General features: G+C 43.1%; 1 protein-coding gene across 2 annotated transcripts; it reads right to left on the reverse strand.

Annotated features, from left to right (window-relative positions):
- Nucleotides 1–6,215: 6,215 nt before the first annotated feature.
- jtb (jumping translocation breakpoint) lies at nucleotides 6,216–20,199 on the reverse strand. 2 transcript variants are annotated; one of them, XM_083646936.1, is made up of 6 exons: nucleotides 20,077–20,199; nucleotides 15,509–15,793; nucleotides 14,851–14,891; nucleotides 10,430–10,515; nucleotides 10,116–10,195; nucleotides 6,216–6,387 (listed from the first exon to the last, which is right to left on the reverse strand). In XM_083646936.1, exons 2-6 carry the CDS (start codon nucleotides 15,595–15,597, stop codon nucleotides 6,231–6,233), a joined length of 453 nt encoding a protein of 150 aa, XP_083503062.1. In that variant the 5' UTR covers nucleotides 15,598–15,793; nucleotides 20,077–20,199; the 3' UTR covers nucleotides 6,216–6,230. The 2 variants fall into 2 exon arrangements, with proteins under 2 accessions (XP_083503062.1, XP_083503063.1); XM_083646937.1 differs by having other exon boundaries at nucleotides 15,509–15,715; nucleotides 20,077–20,153.
- Nucleotides 20,200–20,463: the final 264 nt, after the last annotated feature.

The raw sequence follows: 20,463 nt of genomic DNA on the forward strand, positions 1-20,463 counted from the left end.
TACAAATAAGCACTATAGATGACAATAACAGAGGAAAAGTATAACATCTAGAATTTTGGACGGTTTACACTGACTTCAAGACAGTTTAATAATAATAATAATAATAATGATTGGATTTATATAGCGCCTTTCCAAGGCTCAAAGCGCTTACACAGAATCATTATTCGTTCACACCATTCGTACCGGTGGTTCAGAAGCGTGGCAGCCACACATTGGCGCTCAACGGCCCCTCCGAACCACCATCATCATTCATGTCTACATTCATACCAATCATACCATTCATGTCTACATTCATACCAATCATACCAATCATACTGTTTGCACTCTTAACATGATCATTGGGTCATGGTCAGTCATGTGATCTTTAGGCAGTTATTTGGATGCCTCCATGGATTGCTCAGCCAATTAAATTGTCCACTGTACTTTCTTTTGCTTTCATTTGTTTCTTTTTAATGTACGTTTAAATTATTTTTCGGGATGGTTCCGGGGCAGCGGATGTTATTCTGCTACTGCAGTTATTTTGGTGAAAGTAATGCAAAAGTAGTGTAATAAGTAATGAGTTACTCAACACAGATAGTAATATCGTAAAGTAACTTATTACTTTCAAATGAAAGTAACTAGTAATATGTAGTATATTAAATTTTCAAAGCAACTTGCCCAACACTGTAGATATATATATACCATTTCCTGCAATTCATTGGCGATACTAACTAACTGGATGACTGTAGCTCACTGTATACTGCACGGAGAGCGACAGTAAAGGCATTGTGTATCTTGGTTATGTATGGGCGATATGGCAAACTCCCAAAAAGTTGGCGTATCTCTTTAATACTTTTCCAGACCTGTGTAAGGATCCTGTTTACAGTGAAGCAGGGGCAGCAGCTCAGAAACAAACTTCTTTGTACCGTTCTCTATGACTTTTCATATCATTCATTCATTCAATTAATGTTCTATTTTCATAAATGTGTAAACAAGTATTTTCTTTGAAGATGTTTTCATAAAGCCTTTAAATTCCTTTGTCACCATCGTTTTTTCTTTGTCTTTTGTGTTTCCTCATTTCAATGTGCAAATAAACGAAGGACTCCGCTCTTAAAATGTCTGTCATTTCCAACACGTGTGTGCTACTTGAAGACAACATACATGTTCCAATTAACATGTTGAGCAGATTGTAGATTTACTTTACTTTTACAGAAATTATCTGATTGGTTGAGTTAAACCTCAGTGGGCGGGGCTAAGTAACATTAAACTGAAGCTCAGTGACAAAAGACAAGAAGTAAGAGAGGAGGAAGCTAATATGAAGCCTAGCGCTATCTGCTGCTAACTGAAACAATAAAATCTATCTAAGTTTAGTGTAGGACACAGGTTTTCAAAGTCTGAGACTGTGGGCCTCCCCCCAGAGAAAGCTTGGAAATGCACCCCCTCACTCAACTCCTGGAGGCATATTGGATCATGATTATGTTATTTGATCCCATAGAGACACTCAACAATTGACTCAAGATAGCCTGATATTGCTGTTTGACATACTTCAGACTACATCAAATACATAGAAAAATATCTTTATTAGTTTATGACTTAGGGAAAGTGGGAAAAACAGCTAAATTCCCAGAAACTACTGTATCTCTGAACTATCTCTTTAACCAAATCACACACATTTAGGCTATTCTATGCAATTTCCTTTTGATAAATAATGTAATCAGTAATGTAATATTGTTTCACTTCCTTTCACTGAGCCTCCCCTGAAACTGATTGGAGCTCCCCTAGGGAGGCCCGCCTCCCACTTTCAAAACCTCTGGTGTAGGGAATTAGCGAGGGGCAATGGCAAAAATGCCAGAAGAAATCTCAGAATCCTTGTAAAAACCATGATGGGGCAAAAATTGCCGCCAAGATTTCGTTAATTTTATTTTCATTAAATTTCCATTTCCATCTCTAACACACAGTCAGCACCTGCAAGCTGGTTGCCAGAAGACAAAGAACACTCACACAAACAGTGCTGTTGTTCACACTACACTTTAGCAACTTTATGCACTAATTGCTATATTTTTAAAGTGTATGAATGCCCCCATTTTCTAGACAAAACGTTATGTAGGTTAGCTATAGTTAGTTAGCTGACCTTCAAGTTCAAACTAGCCATACTAGCCTATAACTAGTTCACTAACTGCTTACTGTCCAAAAGCATGTGTGAAAAATTAAGTCATTGACATTATTATTATTTTAGTTCCATCTTTGACATTCAAGTTTGCCAATTAAGGCCCAATTAGTAGTTTTTAATAGTTTTCTGTCCATAGTCTGCGTTAATTTCCGTGTATAATTCTGCACGCTTTCTGAAAGCTTATGGATACGCATGAAACGGAGCAGTACCACACACAGAATCACATATTTGACTCTCTACTGCCTACTAGTGGATGCATTGCTTAACATGATACCAGTGGGCAAGCCCACCCCCTTTCCTAGGAAGGTGCGGAAGTCTTTGTTTAAGCTGTAATTCCTCGAATGGCCACTTGGGCTCGGGGGCAGTAGGCAGATCTCACCATGTTAAAATGCCCGTCTTTGTAACAGGATTAAACATCTTTCCAGTTACGGGCAAAACACAGTTTTGGGCTATATAGCTAATTTCACCTTTTCATAACAACTGTAGGCGGGTCAATTTTTATATAACTCTCCCATTTGGAGTAAAATAGATGATAGAAAAGGGGGTGATTGACAGATCGCCTGTCCAGTGATCACACAGCTTGCCGATCACGGGCCAATAGCAGGCGGAGCTGCGGGTCTCATCTCACGTGAGGTGCGGAAGGACTCAACCCATTCCCTCCCACTCTGCTGACGAAAAATCAAGATGGTGACGGCCAACGTTTGAACTCCGCCAGGTAGAAGAAATGTAATGGGATAGCTACGTCCATATTATTTAGGTCTATGTGGCAAACTCTAGTTTTCCTATGAAGACACAGAAGTAGTCCTGAAAGCTGTAGTTCCTCAAATGGCCACTTGGGTGTGGGTGGCAGTAGGCATTCACCCCATGTTAAAATGCCTGACTTTGTAACAGGATAAAACATCTTTCCAGTATGGGGCAAAACATGGTTTTGGTCTATATAGCTAATTTCACCTTTTCATAACAACTGTAGGGGGTCATTTGTTTGATAACTCGACCGTTTGGAGTAAAATGGATGATATAAAAGGGGGTGATTGACAGATCGCCTGTCCAGTGATCACGCAGCTTGCCCATCACAGGCCAATAGCAGGCGGAGCTGCAGCTCTGTGAAACTCCCATCTCACGTGAGTGGCGCAAGAACCCCAAGATGGCGACAAACAACAATGAGTCCAAAAAATAGTGGATGGGCTGCCTTTGTCCATATTATTTAGGTCAGTGCATGATACAAACATGAAAGATGCGTGGAAGTATATGAGCAATGACGTTTACATCCTTTAAAATTTACATTTATTTTCAGACGAAAATGGAGCACAAATGTGCCCTTAACTTCCGGCCACTGAGGTTTATTTCAACCAATCAGATTATGATTAGCCTCCAGAAACATTTACAGAACTAAACTCCACTCCATCACTGAACATTCTGAGTCAATAAATCAACATCTCACACACTGATCAGTTTCCTCATTGTTAATTTATTCTGGCAGAAACCTCATGACTTTATCAGCACCAGAAAAAACAAACTTCTTACCTCTTAGATACAAATACAATAACTGCTATTCACAATCGAAATGTAAAACACAATAAAATCATCTGCGTTTACATAACTGATGACAGTTCTGGAAAAATACTGAGGGGTCTCTGCTCTTCTCTCATGAAAACACTGTGGGACTGATGACCTGAAAGAGACTCAAACACACGGCTCCATCCGCAACACACCAACCCACTGCAGCCCCGCTGCTGTGCTTTTCGTGTCAGCTGCAAAATACTCAACACAATCTCGATTTCTATTATCAGATGACGACAGAGTTGGCTGAAAATCACTTATACTCTGGGTCTTTACTTTGGGACTTTACATCGTTTTCTTGACATAACTTTTAGTAACTTGGTAGATCCAACCATCTCCAACTAGAGATGAAACTGTATGAGAATTTCATATCACAATTATTATGACCAAAATGATCATGGTTATGAGTATTATCACAGTATTGTTAAAATTTTGTTGAAAATGTTAAGTACTGATATACTCACTGAAATCATTTCGCCAAAGTTTTATATTTAAAACTCAGACCCTTGTTGCTAACTTTGGTGGATGATAGACAGTATTTACTGTGTTTTTCAAAGCGCAGTAACCAAAACACCGTTTAAATAATTAAAATTTGAAACGGTAATACTACCCATCAGGAATTTGATTACAGTTTATCATTAAACCGGTAATTGTTTCATTCCCTATCTATATACCTTTGAGCAGGGGAGCCCAGTCGGGCAACAGAGAGAAGAGAAACCACCTTTTGGAAAGTGCTGCTGACACCAGCTACGACCACAGCATGGCTCTCAAGTGCTGCTGACACCAGCTACGACCACAGCATGGCTCTCAGCAAACTCCCCGAGGATGTCAGGATCATGACCGCCTCGGAAGAGAAAGCCAAGTCTCCTGACAGAGAAGAGACAGCTGCTAACAGGGATGCAAACTCATGGAGAGTGAAAAAGGTGTCAGACACCAGGGCAGACACAAAGACACTCAAAATCATTCACTTAAAGCCCCATTCCGTGAAGGAGCTGTGCAGGATATGGAGTGTAAAGTTCCAGGCAACTTGACACTGTCAAGCCTCTCCGGGACGCAGACAGCAAAAATCCACAGTGCAGAAACAGGCCTTTGGAGGGCGCTGTGGGAATAACAGAGCCACCATTCTCCCCATTAGAAGTCACTATACCATCAAAATGATTAAAAAGCTGTTATATTAAGGTTAAAGAGATAATGGGGCTTTAAAGCAGCTACGAGCAACTGTTTCGATTGTTATTAAACAGTATAATTACAATATTGATGCATCACATCTTACCTATATTAGTAGCTGAGACCAAAGCCGTGTCAATCGGAGATTGCTCCCTTAGGTGATTATTAAGTCTGTGTCTGTCTAAACTCGCGTCAACAGGGGTCTCTCTCTCTCTCTCTCCTACCGCCGGCCCGGCTACACCTGGAAGTGAAACGCGGAAGTGAAACCCGGAAGTGAAACGCAGCTGCCTGCCTACGCCGTTTGCGCTGCCTAGCAACATAACATAAACAATGTGAAAGCCACGCATACTCTCGGGAACATCTCTCGTTATATTCTAACAGGTTTTTTGGAAGTTATTTTGTGGTTATGGCTGAAGTGGCTGCTGCAAACCGTTTCATTTCACTTCCTGATCTGCCCTGGCCACAGACAGACTAACACTGGCCGATTCACTCGGGGTTCAAGCGAGACTACTCTGCGTTGGTCTCGTCGACTATTAGAGGTAAGATGTGATGCATTGATATTAAATTTATACTGTTTAATAACAATCGAAAAAGTTGCTCGTAGCTGCTTTAAGTGTCTTATTTTGGGATAAAAAAAGGTGGGTAGTTTGCATCCCTGTGAGGTTGAGAGGACAATCATTCCTTACTAAATCAGTCCAGAAAACATCAAAACGGGCTGGATTCAAACCACGTTCAGAAAAAGAAAAAATATATAATTGTTAGTTGCAGCCCTCTTAGTGACATTAAAATAAAATAAAATAAAACGTGAAGTTATGTCATCGCTCATCATTCAAGTCTCCAAAAAGAATCTAAAAAATAAATAAATAAAAAGCAATGTGTGTGTGTGTGTGTGTTCTGCAACACTGAAGTGAACTCAAAGCACCGCTTCACAGAGTCCCACTTTGTCTGCGTGACTCGTGCTTCAACAAATCAGAGTTCTAGAAATACAACGGAAGTCTCCGCCCCCTCCACTGCCACACTGGAGTTCATGGAGACGTCCCAGAAATAAAAAAAAACGACTCAAAATATTTTGGATCCAGAAACCAATCACGTCCCACTCCACGGCGGCCATCTTGACAGGTTGCAGTGGTGCGTCTTTCACGACGGTTCAGATTGACTGTAGACTGGGAAAATCCGTCACGTCTGCCTCCCAGTAGAAACAACCAGCAGGACGTGTGGGAGTTTTTTTTTTGTATCTCCAACATTTCTCTCTTGGTGTCGGGAACGTTGTTGACGAGTCAGGTTATTCTAAACTCCACATGCAGTGAAATGCTAAGTCAAAATACCAGATACAGTTCTGGTTCCGGATCTGGTTTTAGATGGACTCGATCTGCCGGCGGACCTTCTCGGAGGCCAGGCGGTCGAGGGAGCGCTGGCGGGCGACGACCACCAGGGCGAACAGGACGCTCAGAGCCAACATGGCCGCCTCGAACTTCCAGAACAGATGCTCCTCCATCACTGTGGAACGACAGCTACGAGAGGAGGGAGGGGAGCAGGGAGAGAGGATGAATGAGTGAACAGACAGACAGAAACAATGTAAATTTCTTCAAAGCGGTTGGTTTTACATGAGCAGACAGAGATGGGTGTGGCCCAGAGAGCGTTTTATAAATGACTATCTTATTTCGCTTATTTAAATTGCCCTTCAGGCTTTATGTTGCTAAATTCATAGCCATTATCTATGATGATTGATCACTGTAAAGTTTTGATGCATGTCAGGATCACTGTTTAAAAACTGTTTTTATACTGTTGTACCCTGCCTAGTCACATTTTAATAAATTAAACTGAAACTGTCTGAACAACATGAGAATGATCTTCTAAACACATTGGCCAAACCTACTCACTCATAAACTGTAGGCATGGAGCATTCCTCCTGGCGCCCTTGTTGCAGTCATGATTGTATAGGCTACTTTTTTTTATGTTCACTTATGCCTTTCTTGCTGTGTGAGGTGGTTGCCCCTGTCATTTATTTTATGAATTAGCTCAGCTGACCATTCTCTGTTCCGTGTCGCCGCTCATATCCTTTCAGGTGGAGGCTGATTCGGCGCTATGACTACCTCCACTGGGTTAGGATTAGGTCTATGACTACCTCCACTGGGTTAGGGTTAGGTCTATGACTACCTCCACTGGGTTAGGGTTAGGTCTATGACTACCTCCACTGGGTTAGGGTTAGGTCTATGACTACCTCCACTGGGTTAGGGTTAGGTCTATGACTACCTCCACTGGGTTAGGGTTAGGTCTATGACTACCTCCACTGGGTTAGGGTTAGGTCTATGACTACCTCCACTGGGTTAGGGTTAGGTCTAGGACTACTTCCACTGGGTTAGGGTTAGGTCTAGGACTACCTCCACTGGGTTAGGGTTAGGTCTATGACTACTAGGGCTGTGGCGATTCACTTATCTCCCGATTCGATACTATCACGATTCTTGGGTGCCGATTCGATTTATATTGCGATTCTTAAGTATTGCGATTCTACGATTATTGCGATTCGATATTACGATTTATTGCGATTTTTGTTCATTTTTTTCTTTTATTTTTTCAGTTTGTTTGCTTTTTTACACTAGATTAGAACATGGGAAAAGTTGAATCATACACTAGAGACTGTATATTATATATCATGAGTAGGGCTGGGCGATATAGTTAAAAACAGGGGCGGACTGGGATCATAATTCAGGCCGGGCATTAGATACCAAGCAGGCCAAGCCGATATGGGCCAACGCGCGTGAAATTTGGGCCGTTTGAAGTCCAATTTTACAATGAGATGCACCCACTTTAACCCTGAAGTGTAATTATTACTTCAGACTAACTAATAAAGTAATAAAACCACTAGTAAACCAGTAGGCGGCGCCTGGTCTGCTGTTCAGTGAGTGGCCTGACTGCAAGCACCCAAAAAAAAAATTTTTTTTTTTTTTTTTTTTTTTTTTTTTTTAATTTGCGATTATCGATTCTGGAATAAAAGATCGATCCAAAAAATCGTGACATTAAAAATCGCGATACTTAGGTGAATCGATTTTTCCCCCCACCCCTAATGACTACCTCCACCGGGTTAGGTCTATGACTACCTCCACTGGGTTAGGGTTAGGTCTATGACTACCTCCACTGGGTTAGGGTTAGGTCTAGGACTACCTCCACTGGGTTAGGTCTATGACTACCTCCACTGGGTTAGGGTTAGGTCTATGACTACCTCCACTGGGTTAGGTCTATGACTACCTCCACTGGGTTAGGGTTAGGTCTAGGACTACCTCCACTGGGTTAGGGTTGGGTCTAGGACTACCTCCACTGGGTTAGGGTTAGGTCTATGACTACCTCCACTGGGTTGGGGTTAGGTCTAGGACTACCTCCACTGGGTTAGGGTTAGGTCTATGACTACCTCCACTGGGTTAGGGTTAGGTCTAGGACTACCTCCACTGGGTTAGGTCTATGACTACCTCCACTGGGTTAGGGTTAGGTCTATGACTACCTCCACTGGGTTAGGGTTAGGTCTAGGACTACCTCCACTGGGTTAGGGTTAGGTCTATGACTACCTCCACTGGGTTAGGGTTAGGTCTATGACTACCTCCACTGGGTTAGGGTTAGGCAGTAGCGGAGCCAGAGGGGGGGCAAGGGGGCGGTCGCCCCAGGGCCCACAAGCTCATAGGGCCCACTGATAGGGCCCCGTTTTGTGTGATACGTTCATCTATAATCGTAAATTGTAGGCTATAATAATGATAAAATGTGCAGTGTGTGTGAGTGTGAGTGAGTGTGCGGCCAATTCTTACTTTACAACTGTCCTTGAACGCATCTGGGGCTGTGAGCCAACGCTGATTGGCTGGCTGTAACTTAACTTGTTTTTTTTTGACTTGAACTAACTAGTCTGTTGTATGTGCGACTGCGACATTTTGGAGGGAAGGAAAAATGGACAAGAAAAAACACCAGTCTGGATCATCCAAAAGAAAGTTAAAAGAGAGAAAGGAGAGGCTTGTTGCTTCCTGTCCGCCACTCACCTCGTACTTTTCATTGCCTCCACAACATGTCCCTGAGAGCCCAACGGCACCGGCGGTGGCGGAAGAGGAGGCTAACGTTATTCAGAACATACCACCGGAGCCTCCGGAGGACAACCAGGAGCCCTGCTGCACCGCAACACCACCGGTACATTTGCCACCACCACCACCCGCCGAAGCTAGTTGCAGTGCAAACACACCCGCATTTCACAGCGGAGGACCCGGCTCGGCTGGCAGCAACCTCGGCAGAAACATTTTGTCAATGGAAGTGTACCCGACCGACCCGGTCTTGTTTCGAGAGCGCCCTCTCACCCCTGAGGTAATCCGAGCTCTCATCGGGCATGGAGCATGTCAGCCGGGTTTGAAGGATACATTTAACGATTTTCCATACGACCAAGAAAGACGGCGCTTTAACCCCGCCTGGTACAGCCGTCATTTGGAAGTTTCGGGTACCGTGGAGAGTCCGTGAACCGCGGCAGCGGCAGCAAGCGCAGAGACGGCAATCGGTGAGTACATACATAATTATCAATTGAATGTGCCTTGTGTTGTCAACTGTAATAGACCGCCGAGTCTATTTTCTATTTGATTGCGTATTGTGTGCAGTTGATACATTTTTAATAGGCTATGCGTTTTGTTGTGTATAGACCGCCGTGTCTATTTTCTATTTATAGATCTCATTAATGGCATTATAGATAATTGTGTGTCTGAATCTGAATATGTTGTGTAATTGTAGTTTACATTTTATATTTAATTTGTATTAAAGGTGGTTTGGCTCTGTCCCTGTCTGTCTCAGCTTTCAGCACCAAGGACAGCGATGCTCTCAGATTGACAGCTGTCAGGCGTGTGTGTGTGTGTGTGTGTGTGTGTGTGAACTGGTTTGTGGCTTTACTCGGCTTTCTGAGGCACCTAGGCTTGCTTGGCTCAGTAAAAGTGAGCATTTGTGTTGTTTGCTGGGTAGGATGAGGTGACCGTTATCTTTCAGTTGTTGAATGGTAAAATAATTATCATAAGGGCCCATTGAGAATGCTCCGCCCCCTCTGTGCTGAGACCCACGCTCCGCCACTGGGGTTAGGTCTATGACTACCTCCACTGGCGGAAGAAAGGCGTAACACAATTATCCACGACTCCGCTTTCATCACTTTCACACCGGAGGTGCGCTTTCAGAGTGTGTGTGAATGAGGCTCGTGTGTGAATGAGGCTCGTGAGAGCAGAACATGGCTCACCTCTTGTACTCGTCTCTGTTGGACTTGGTGCAGTTGACTCTCTCGATGTAACCCGTCTGTCCACAGGCCGCCCAAGACCTCTGTTAGAGCACACACATATCAGCATCGCACCGAGCAACTCATCTTTTTAGCCTTATAATATAGACCATTTTCACAGCAACTGTTTTGAAGTGGTAAAGGAGGAAGTAAAGCAGGTATAACCAATACCATTAATGATGGTTCCCAACCCTTTTTTTTTTCTTTCTCTCCCTCTCTCGATATAAAATTTTAGTGAGTGATAAAGTGACAGAGGGTGTGTGTATGGGCTGACTCACAGCCTGGAAGGCACTGCAGTGAGCGCACTCCACTGTCACCACAAAGTCCTCCGCCTGCCAGCAGGGGTCGACGAGTGGCCGGCCAGCTGAGGACACACACACACACACACACACACACACACAAAAATGAGATAATTTGGAAATTACAGCCGTTTGTCTCCATCGTTACAGCTGGAATAACAACAGTCTTTGTGATAATGATGATTAGACTAGAGCGGCGATCCTCAAAGTCCGGACTCCGGTCCGCATCCGGACCGAGACGCCGTCCTATCCGGACCGAGCCCTATAACCTACAAATCGATAAGTTACATTTTCACGGAGCGTTTCTATTTTAACCGGCACATGCTTTTATAGTCTTTACGGTACTACTGGTTTATCTGCCAGGAAGCTCACAGACCAATGCATGCGCTGTAAATCATCACACGTGATGCTACTCGGCCAATCAAATAAGCAAATCGTTTCTCTCTGTTGCCTCTCAGTGGTGCTGCGAGAGTGTGACACACGGACGGAGGGGCGGCGAGGCGAGAGATAGTAATTTCACATGGTGTGCTCAAAAGAAACCACTCTTACATGTCCATTCATTGTTCTTATGGGCAGATCAAAACCAGTATGTCTCGTGTGAAGTGCGGTGCGATCCTGACCTGTCTATGGAAGCGTCACACATGAGCAAACACACATACACACACCAGGGCACACTCACTGCCCAACGCAACAGCATGCGAGGTTTGCATTGCAATTGCATTGATCGACAGACAGACAGATAGACAGATAGATAGATAGGGAGCTCACTTCTCTCAAGAGAACAGGGTGTTTGTTGGCTGAGAGTGTTAAATGTGAAATGGAGTGAAGAAAAGGGGAAACTTATTTCTCTTAAATTACAGTACTTCATTTTAAGATGCACATTTTTCCAAAGCAGTCTGTTGTATGTTATTTTTAAATGCATTATTTTACTTGAAATGAGAAAAGAACATTTATTATAGTAGGCTAGTTATGTATAATTAATCCAGTTAAATATGAAAACTGTAAATAAGCATTGTTGATGTTTATTTTGAACAGTCAGTTGTTGAATACATACAGATGTTTACAGACCATTACAGACCATTAGGATACTTCAATCATTGAGTTCAATGGCACTGAATCATAGCGCAAGCTACGTTACAATGTTCGGACCTTTGCTTGAGGAAATTTTCTCTAACTGGACCTCTTTGAATTTTTATTGAGTGACCCTGAACTAGAGGGTGGATGCTACAGAACTGTTGAAACTACAATCAATGGTAAAAACAGATGATGATTCATAGTGTTGGAGTCGAGACCACCTAACCCGAGACCGAGACAAGACCAAGACCAAGGGAGGGTGAGACAGAGACAAGACCAAGACCAAGGGGGGTAAGACCGAGACAAGACCAAGGGGGGTAAGGCCAAGACAAGACCAAGACCAAGGGGGGTAAGACCAAGACAAGGCCAAGACCAAGGGGGGTAAGGCCGAGACAAGACCAAGACCAAGGGGGGTAAGACCGAGACAAGACCAAGACCAAGGGGGGTAAGGCCGAGACAAGACCAGGACCAAGGGGGGTAAGACCGCGACAAGGCCAAGACCAAGGGGGGTAAGACCGAGACAAGGCCAAGACCAAGGGGGGTAAGACCGAGACAAGGCCAAGACCAAGGGGGGTGAGACCGAGACAAGACCAAGTCCGAGGGCGGGCAAGACCAAGACCAAGACCAGAGAAATGCGAGACCATTTTCAATACCTTTTACAAGCGACCATTTAACCTTTACACCATTGCTCTGCTACTGCTAACAACGAAATAAATCATTATTTATCGTGCATTCCTTTATAACTGGGGACTGGTAATCTTACGACTTCAAAGGTCATGAGCTGGGCGGTGACGTCATCAGAGCTGGTATTTCCCATTCCAAACTCGTAGGAGCCTCAGCAGCCCCAACCTCAAGAATCCAAGATGGCTGCGCCGCGCAACAACAGTAGTAGTAATCGTAGTAATATTGTTTAGCACTTCTGTTTTGTTTGTGTCTCATTAGATCAGCTGTACACACAGCACTGCCTAACTTCTATCTGTGTGGACATGAGGCTGCAGTGTTTGTTATGCGCGAAATGCCGCGAAATGCCATGTTGTCAATTGTTATTGCCAACAATGGCTAGCCTGGCTAGCGACTGGATCTGACCAATGAACAGTGAACTTCCCAGCTCAAGTTTTCTGCAAATGGAACGCTAACAAAACGGATGTGATGTCATTTAGCCTCCACATCCCAGTTATTTTGCGATAAAGGAACGCACGATTAGGAATGATAGTTCAATATAAATGGCTGTACAGTACAGAATGCAATCCTTTGATCTGAAACTATAATTCCATATCACTGACCTTCAGAAAGGCTCAACACAGTGGACAGAATGAAGTGTAAAAACACCTAAATTATGACTCCTCCCCCCTTTGTGGTTTCAGGGTATATGCAGCAATCCTGAGGATTCAAGACTTTTTCAAGACCCTTCCAATAAAATTCAAGACCCCATCACCACTTCGAGCTGTGACCGATTACATCAGCCTTTTAGTCCTTTTAGTCCAGTAAAAATGTCACTTGACCTCACACTAATTGCAACAAAACCAAACTCAACTGATTTTGTATCCTCAATATGTCCTCAATGAAGGAAAAAAAGTGTTAAGGAAATGTATGAAGGGAAATTTTTGAAAATGACCTATGTGATGCTACCAAAAACGTTTTTTTATTTATTTAACATTTTTTTTTTTTTTCTCTCCTTGAAGCAAAAAACACATACAGGATATAAGTGATGAGATTTATGGCACATAAAAAAAAAAAAAAAAAAAAAAAAGGCTTCCATAGGCTTTCATAGGCTACCATCATATTTAGGTCATTTTCAAAACTTTCCTTTCATACATTTCCTTAACACTTTTTTTCCTTCATTGAGGACATATTGAGGATACAAAATCAGTTGAGTTTGGTTTTGTTGCAATTAGTGTGAGGTTGACCCACATATTTGCGTAAAATGCCTGGACTATTTAACGAACACTTACTATACATTTTGAGTTTGAAACGATGTTAGTTTGCCATAACTTCTATGCACTGTATCAATACAACAGAATTCAGATAGGCCAGGAAGGAATCAAGCTCAAGAGAATAAATTGAGTGACTAACCCAAAGGCAAGGTTTATTTAAACTTAAAAATATATATAAAGTATATTTATAACAATAACATGCTCGCTCGCTCACTCACTCACTCACTCACACATGCACACAAGTGTTTCCCTGAGGATCAATCTGGTGCACTCTGAGAGCTACCCCCAGGTATTTTCACATGATCAAATCTAGCCCCCATTCAAAAAGGTTTGGACACCCTTGCCATATACAGTCTCATATCACAATATTGATATAAAATCGATATATTGCCCACCCGTAATATTGAGTGCGAGAATCAACCTCCCACTGATGCAATTTGCAGAAAAAAGCCATGTTTGTTGTGTTGAAGCAAGCACTGAATGAGTGAAGGAGAGGAGGGGGGACGCCCACGACACACCCACACGGACACACTGTCACATGCATGTAACGTTACATTATTTATTTTAAAAGCACGCAAATTATTTTTAACTCAACGTAATTGAACGTCATGAAAACACATCTATTCACATCGAAAAAATAACACATTTAAAGGGTCTTGAATTTGAAATCCACCTAAGACTTTTCAAGGGTCTTGATTTTCCCTAAATTGAATTCCCAACTTTCAAGACTTTTCAAGACCCCGTGGATACCCTGGGTTTATTTAAGCAAATCGTATGACTGACAATTTGGACGACATTTTTCCAGCCACCTTGTTGACCTGTGTTGTCTCCCTTTGTACATGAACGTGAGGGAAGTGGCTACAGCGTTAGAAACTTTCAAACTGCAAGGTTATTGGTTGCAATTGAAGGAGGGATTTTTACACCCAATCAAAAAAAAAAAAAAAGATATACACAGGCAAGTAACGATGTCACTGCAGTTGTGGTCTCGGCTGGTCTTGAAATAAAATCCCGAGTCCGGCTTGCCCCGAGACCGAGACAAGACCGAGACCGATGGAGGGCGAGTCCGAGACGAGACGAGACCGAGACCATCAAAATGTGGTCTTGAGACCGGTCTCGAGTACTCCAACACTAATGATTCAGCTGTCAGGGCATTACACTGCCTCAATACACAAAACATTTAACTGGCAAATCAAATGACTGTATTGACCCGAATATAAGAACATTACATTCTGTAACATCATATTTCATGACGGCTGCTAGAGAGACAAAGAGAGAGAGAGAGAGAGAGAGAGTGAGAGAGTGACAGAGAGACGGTTGCTCAGACAGACAGACAGAGAGACAGTCAGACAGACAGTCAGAGAACAGACAGACAGACAGAGAGACAGTCAGTACCTGGTGTTTTCTCCTCACTCAGCAGAGCTGCTCCAAACACTCTGAAACACACAGATGTGCAAGTTAGACGTCACTATGGAAACAGTCAACATTCTCACGCCTGGAAAATAAAACTTGGGGCCAATTTTTGCCGCTGGATGACGTTTTTTAGAGGCATTTGCGAGATTTCTTGGGGGATTTTTGCCCTTGCCACTGGCTAATTTCCTACAATTTCCTGGAGGGGTCCAATTAGTCTGAATTAGCTCTGAGTTTATCAATTCCTTTGATCAACTTGCTCTTCTGACAGTGGCGCCTGCGCATTGCAAAAACTCCTGCGTCATGGCGTCAAACTCTGCATCAACACTGCTGCAAACTTGCGAGGAGTCATGGCTTCATTTCACCAAAAAGACGACAACAGACATTTCTGCTGTAACGTAAGATGATCATTTGGAGGCTGGAAACAGCAGGCAGCAATATGTTGAAACATGTTCTATCCTTTCAATAAGAGGAGCTTTGTAATTTATTTGAACCTGTTCAAATGTGATTAAGCAGACATTCTGCAATAAAATCAATTCCCATCCCTACTTATGCCATATCCAAAATCTAAGACAATAATAGTCTCATGATATCCATATCAATATATTGCCCAGCCCTCCCCCCTCCTCTCCCCTCCCCTCACCTGAGGGACACCAGGCCCCAGAACAGGGCGTGCAGGGCGAGTGCCCGCGGCCTGCAGCATGCCACCGGGATCCGACACTCGCTCTCCATCAGCCTGCTCCTCCACCGGCTCAACGCCACTCTGTCTGTCTGTATTTCACTCTCTGTCTGTGTGTCTCTCTGTCCGTTCAGTCTGTTGATTTGCAGGCTGTTTCTTCAGTCAGTCCAGCTGCTGGTGAAGCAGTCAGAGAGGGAGTGAGTCCTCTGTGTTTTACAGCTCTGCTTCACATTGGCCAACTGCTGCAGCCTACAGGAACACACACACACACAGGGGCGGTTTTAGCATCAGAGCTTTGGGTGGGCTCAGCCCACCCAAAGGTCATGGACCACTGAACCCCTAGGGGTGTCCGGGGGCATGCCCCCCCGGAAGAAAATTTTGTACAGTTTCAAGTAAAAATGGATCAAACTGGCGCACTTTGAGATCAAAATGAAGAGACTAGATCTATGAAGAACTACACACATCAATATCTTCTTTACCGTTCTGTGGTTTTACAGCAATGAAAAAATAATTGTTTCCCTATATATACCGTACTATATATATTCTGCATACAGGTTACTATATGGTAGAATTATGCTTGCATAAATAATACCAAAATCACTTCAGGGGAGTTTCAAGTAAAGTAACATTTTGCTTTGTAGGCAAAACAAAAGTAAAATTAAATCAAAAGGGAACTTCCTAACTTATTGGCTGGAATAATATTCCGACAAGATAATAATATACTGTAAGCACTAAAGCAGGAGTTTGCAGTCAACTAGTTGAAATTAATATGTGGCAGTATTTGTGGGGGTCAAAATCTATGTAGGGTGTACCAACACAAATAGATCAGTGTATGGGAAACACTGACTATTAAATTGTGTGACTAGAAAGACACCAATAAATCTGAGAAAATGTACTTTAATTTTGAACAACAGCACTACAACGGTGGCATTACAAATGGTATTATGAAATTATTGTGTGAAAAAACAAGAATGCCACTTTTTTCATGAACTTTAAGCAGAAAATTAAAAAATAGTTTTAAAGCAAAAATAAATAATAAATAAAGATCATTTTAACATTGGCTCAACCAGCCCATCTTACTGACCACCTGGTCCTTAATCCCTTTTTATTACTCCCATGCCACTGGTACTGTACACAAACAAGGCTGTTTAAATATCTGCCTTGCACTCCCTTAGAGCAGGGGTGTCAGACTCATATTATATTGCCGGATTTGTTCAACTGAGACCTCATGGGGGCCGGATTTTTTTTTTACTAAAATCAATTCGACTCATTTACCCATTTACTTCACAAAAGAAATACTGCTCTTTCCATTTCTCTTGAAACTGCCTGCATTCCGTGTCAACCTTTCTCTTTTTCGACAGCATCTTGTTCAGGGGCGGACTGGGATCATAATTCAGGCCGGGCATTAGATACCAAGCAGGCCGGGCCGATACGGGCCGACGCGCGTGCCGGCGTCAGAAAAATTTGGGCCGTTTAAAGCTCAATTTGGGCCGTTTGAAGCCAGATGTGGGCCGTTTGAAGCCCAATTTGGGTCGTTTAAAGCCAGATTTGGGCCGTTTGAAGCCCGATTTGGGCCGTTTGAAGCCCAATTTGGGCCAAGTCCAATTTTACAATGAGATGCACCCACTTTAATCCTGAATAAAGTAATAAAACCACTAGTAAACCAGTAGACGGCGCCTGGCCTGCTGTTCAGTGAGTGGCCTGACTGCGGGCACAATTTTTTTTTTTTTTTTTTTTTTTTCAGGTCAGGCCAGGCCAGGCCAGGCCACCGGGCATTTGCCCGACGTGCCCGATTATGCAGTCCGCGCCTGATCTTGTTGATTCTTTTGTTTTTTGGTAGGTAGCTGAATGCGCGATTCAATTCCAGCGTGGCATCATGGCGGCTTTGTTTACACCTGATGACCTACTGACATACTTCCTTGTAGTGCAGGTTAATTAACTTATGAATGAACTCTTAGCTTGCTTATTAGCCACACGTAGTTCATGATAATGGGGTGCGAATTTAATAATAATAATAATATATATATATATTTTTTTTAATATTCCAAAACATCTCGCGGGCCGGATGAAACCTGCCCGTGGGCCGGATCCGGCCCGCGGGCCGTATCTCTGACATCCCTGCCTTAGAGGGAAATAACAAGCCTGTAAGAACTTTTATTGAGATACTGAACTAACATCACAGCAAGACATAAGTGATGCCATGCACGCATGTTAAGCTATCGTCATCATCACATCAGACAGGCTGTGTAAAGCAGCCACTTGCGATTCTGAAGGGCTTAATTTCATTCAGATAACAAGGGACCCGTTTGAAAATGTTTGTCACTTATGCCCATATGTTTCTCAAAAAACATCACATCCATTTACACCCGCTTACTGCGAGCTAGCATGACATGGCTGGCTTGTGCCATGGTAGCCTACCTACCTTCCTCCAGCCCACATGTTCGGTTCTAGAAACTTTTCGGGTGGGCTGAACCCCCCTAAATTTTTGTCTCAGCCCACCCTAAGAACATAGAGGGGGGGGGGAAACATGCACACAGCGCATTGAGTGTAGTCAGAAACTGCTACTAATGACCACCATGGATTTGGAGAGGGATTAAAAAAAAAAAAAAAAAAAAGTTTTTTTGCCTCTATTTTTTTGGGTGGGCTGAGACTATCTTTGGGTGGGCTAAAGCCCACCCAAAAACGGCCTAGAACCGCCCCACACACACAAGAAATCAGTGGCACGATACCCAGTTTACAGACCCAGATCTGAGATATCTGTGTGTAGCGCAGTCACTCTGACAGGAGAAAACACAGCTCTCTAGGGCTGGGCGATATGACGCTATATTTTGTCTGGACGATTGAAAATGTATTTCGTCTCATATGATGCTCTATCGTTTATATCGTTGTGTTGCAAATCACACTCTTTACGGCAATATTGTCCGTCATTTGGATGACGCTGTGCTTTCTTCATTCGGTTTTCTTTTTTACTCACGTCCGCCACACTCGCACCAGACTCTGTGTCAACAAGCCCCTTGCGTCCCTTTATAAGTGGCACAAATCAGCCGGTGAGTAGGCTAAAGAGCAGGGAGATGTTACCTCCACTCCGTCCGCCTAGTCTACCCAGGCATTTGCGCTGTGTTAAGTCCGCGTTTGATCCATATTTGCGTGTGTCCTCCTAACGTTAAACCTGGCAAAACATCTCCTCCCATCCTCTCATCATCCCAAGGAAATCCATTGAGGAGCCGACAACAAAACGTCTATCGTTCGCTTTAGCTTATAGCTTTCCCTGGGTTTAAGAGTTGTGTTGGATAACCGTGAAATCCCAGAGTGGAGTACTTTTGTTGAGTGAACTGAACTGGTAACATGGAAATCCCCAAGTGGAGCATTTTTGTTCCTTTATAAACGAACTGAGAGAACTGGACTGAACTATAGGCTAAATAACTTTTATTCTACCCGTTTTGCTCTAATGTAATCTTTGAAAATCGAACTGGTGGTGTGGTTCAGTTTGTGTTTCATTCTACTGCCCTGCAACTAATTATTATTATTTGTGTTGTAAAGAATAGCCATGCTTATCTGTATTCTGAATGCATGTAGCCTTTGTGAGGTTTGACAACATTTTAACTGGTTTAACTGTTACATAAATAAATTGCCATGTAGTTATTTTATATAAACTATAAATTGAATTTACAGAAAATATGCTATATCGTGATGTATATCATTATCGGGATATGAAATTACCTATATCGGGAATTCGGGATATGAGATTTTGGTCATATCGCCCAGCCCTACCTGAGCTCTCTGCTGACAGAATAACTTAAAGCAGTCATGTAGCCATGTAGGCTATTCCGGTTAGCTTCCAGCTGAAGACTGAGCCACATCAATGCAACTCACTATCGTTCCACAACAGCTGTTTACATGGTTTGGTGTCGCACTCTGATGCAGAGATGCTCACAAGTCATTTTTTGCAAGTCCAAGTCAAGTCTCTTATGGATACTTTCTATCATCTGCTGGATGTATAACTAAAACTAAGGAATTCAAAGCATACCGTTACTGTATTATCCTCACTCCTTTACCTTATTAGCAGACAGTGTCAGCATTGATTAGTTGACACTTGGCATTATTATTAGTATACCTTTCCTTAAGATTGTTCAAAAGTCTAAAGTCAAACTCCCCATCTCAGCTCTGATGCTCTGAAAGGGTGTCTGTCTAGTGTCTAGCTAGCGGGCTAGCTAAGTGCTAACCACACGACCCTCAAGAGATCTCTCATGTTGAGCTAAGCTAAGCTAGCCGTGTTTTACTGTCCTGAAACACAGCACACAGCTCATATTAGGTGAAGCTAGCCATGTTAGCAGATAGGATGTTGAGCTAACTAAACAGTGTCCACATGACATCATCTGGACATCATCTGCGCAGATGATGTCATATGCGTACACAGTTCCGAAAGGGGCAACTAACGCTAATGCTAGCAAGCTAACTGCATTGTAAATTAATGTTAACTGCTATCGTTAGCTAGCCTCAGTGAACCAGCACAGCTCTGGTCTGCCACTCACCGAACTCCGCTGTACGTCTCGGTCCCGGTGCTCGTGCTCGGCTGTCTGCCCGTTAACACCGTGCGATAACGGCTTTCTCTCTGTCCCCTTCTTCTTCTTCTTCTGTTTGGTTTTACGGCGTTTGTCTCTCTCCCCGTTTTACCTGTGTAGCTCAAGTACTGGACGCTGACGCTGTAAGCTGTGTGCTGTCAGCGAATAGAGCAGAGCTAGCGAATATGAGAAGTTCCGGTGAGGTTTTTCAAAGTAAAAGAACGGCGTTGAGACTACCGTAGCCCTGAGGGGAACACGTTAGAATACGTAGAATAATAGTTAGATAATTGAGGCAAAAACAAAGAATACAGTACAACTACATAGGCCATAAACTGTTGTTTATGCGACGACATGAGG

This window comes from Poromitra crassiceps, assembly GCF_964638095.1.
Source record: "Poromitra crassiceps genome assembly, chromosome: 11".
In the NCBI taxonomy this organism is placed as follows: domain Eukaryota; kingdom Metazoa; phylum Chordata; class Actinopteri; order Beryciformes; family Melamphaidae; genus Poromitra; species Poromitra crassiceps.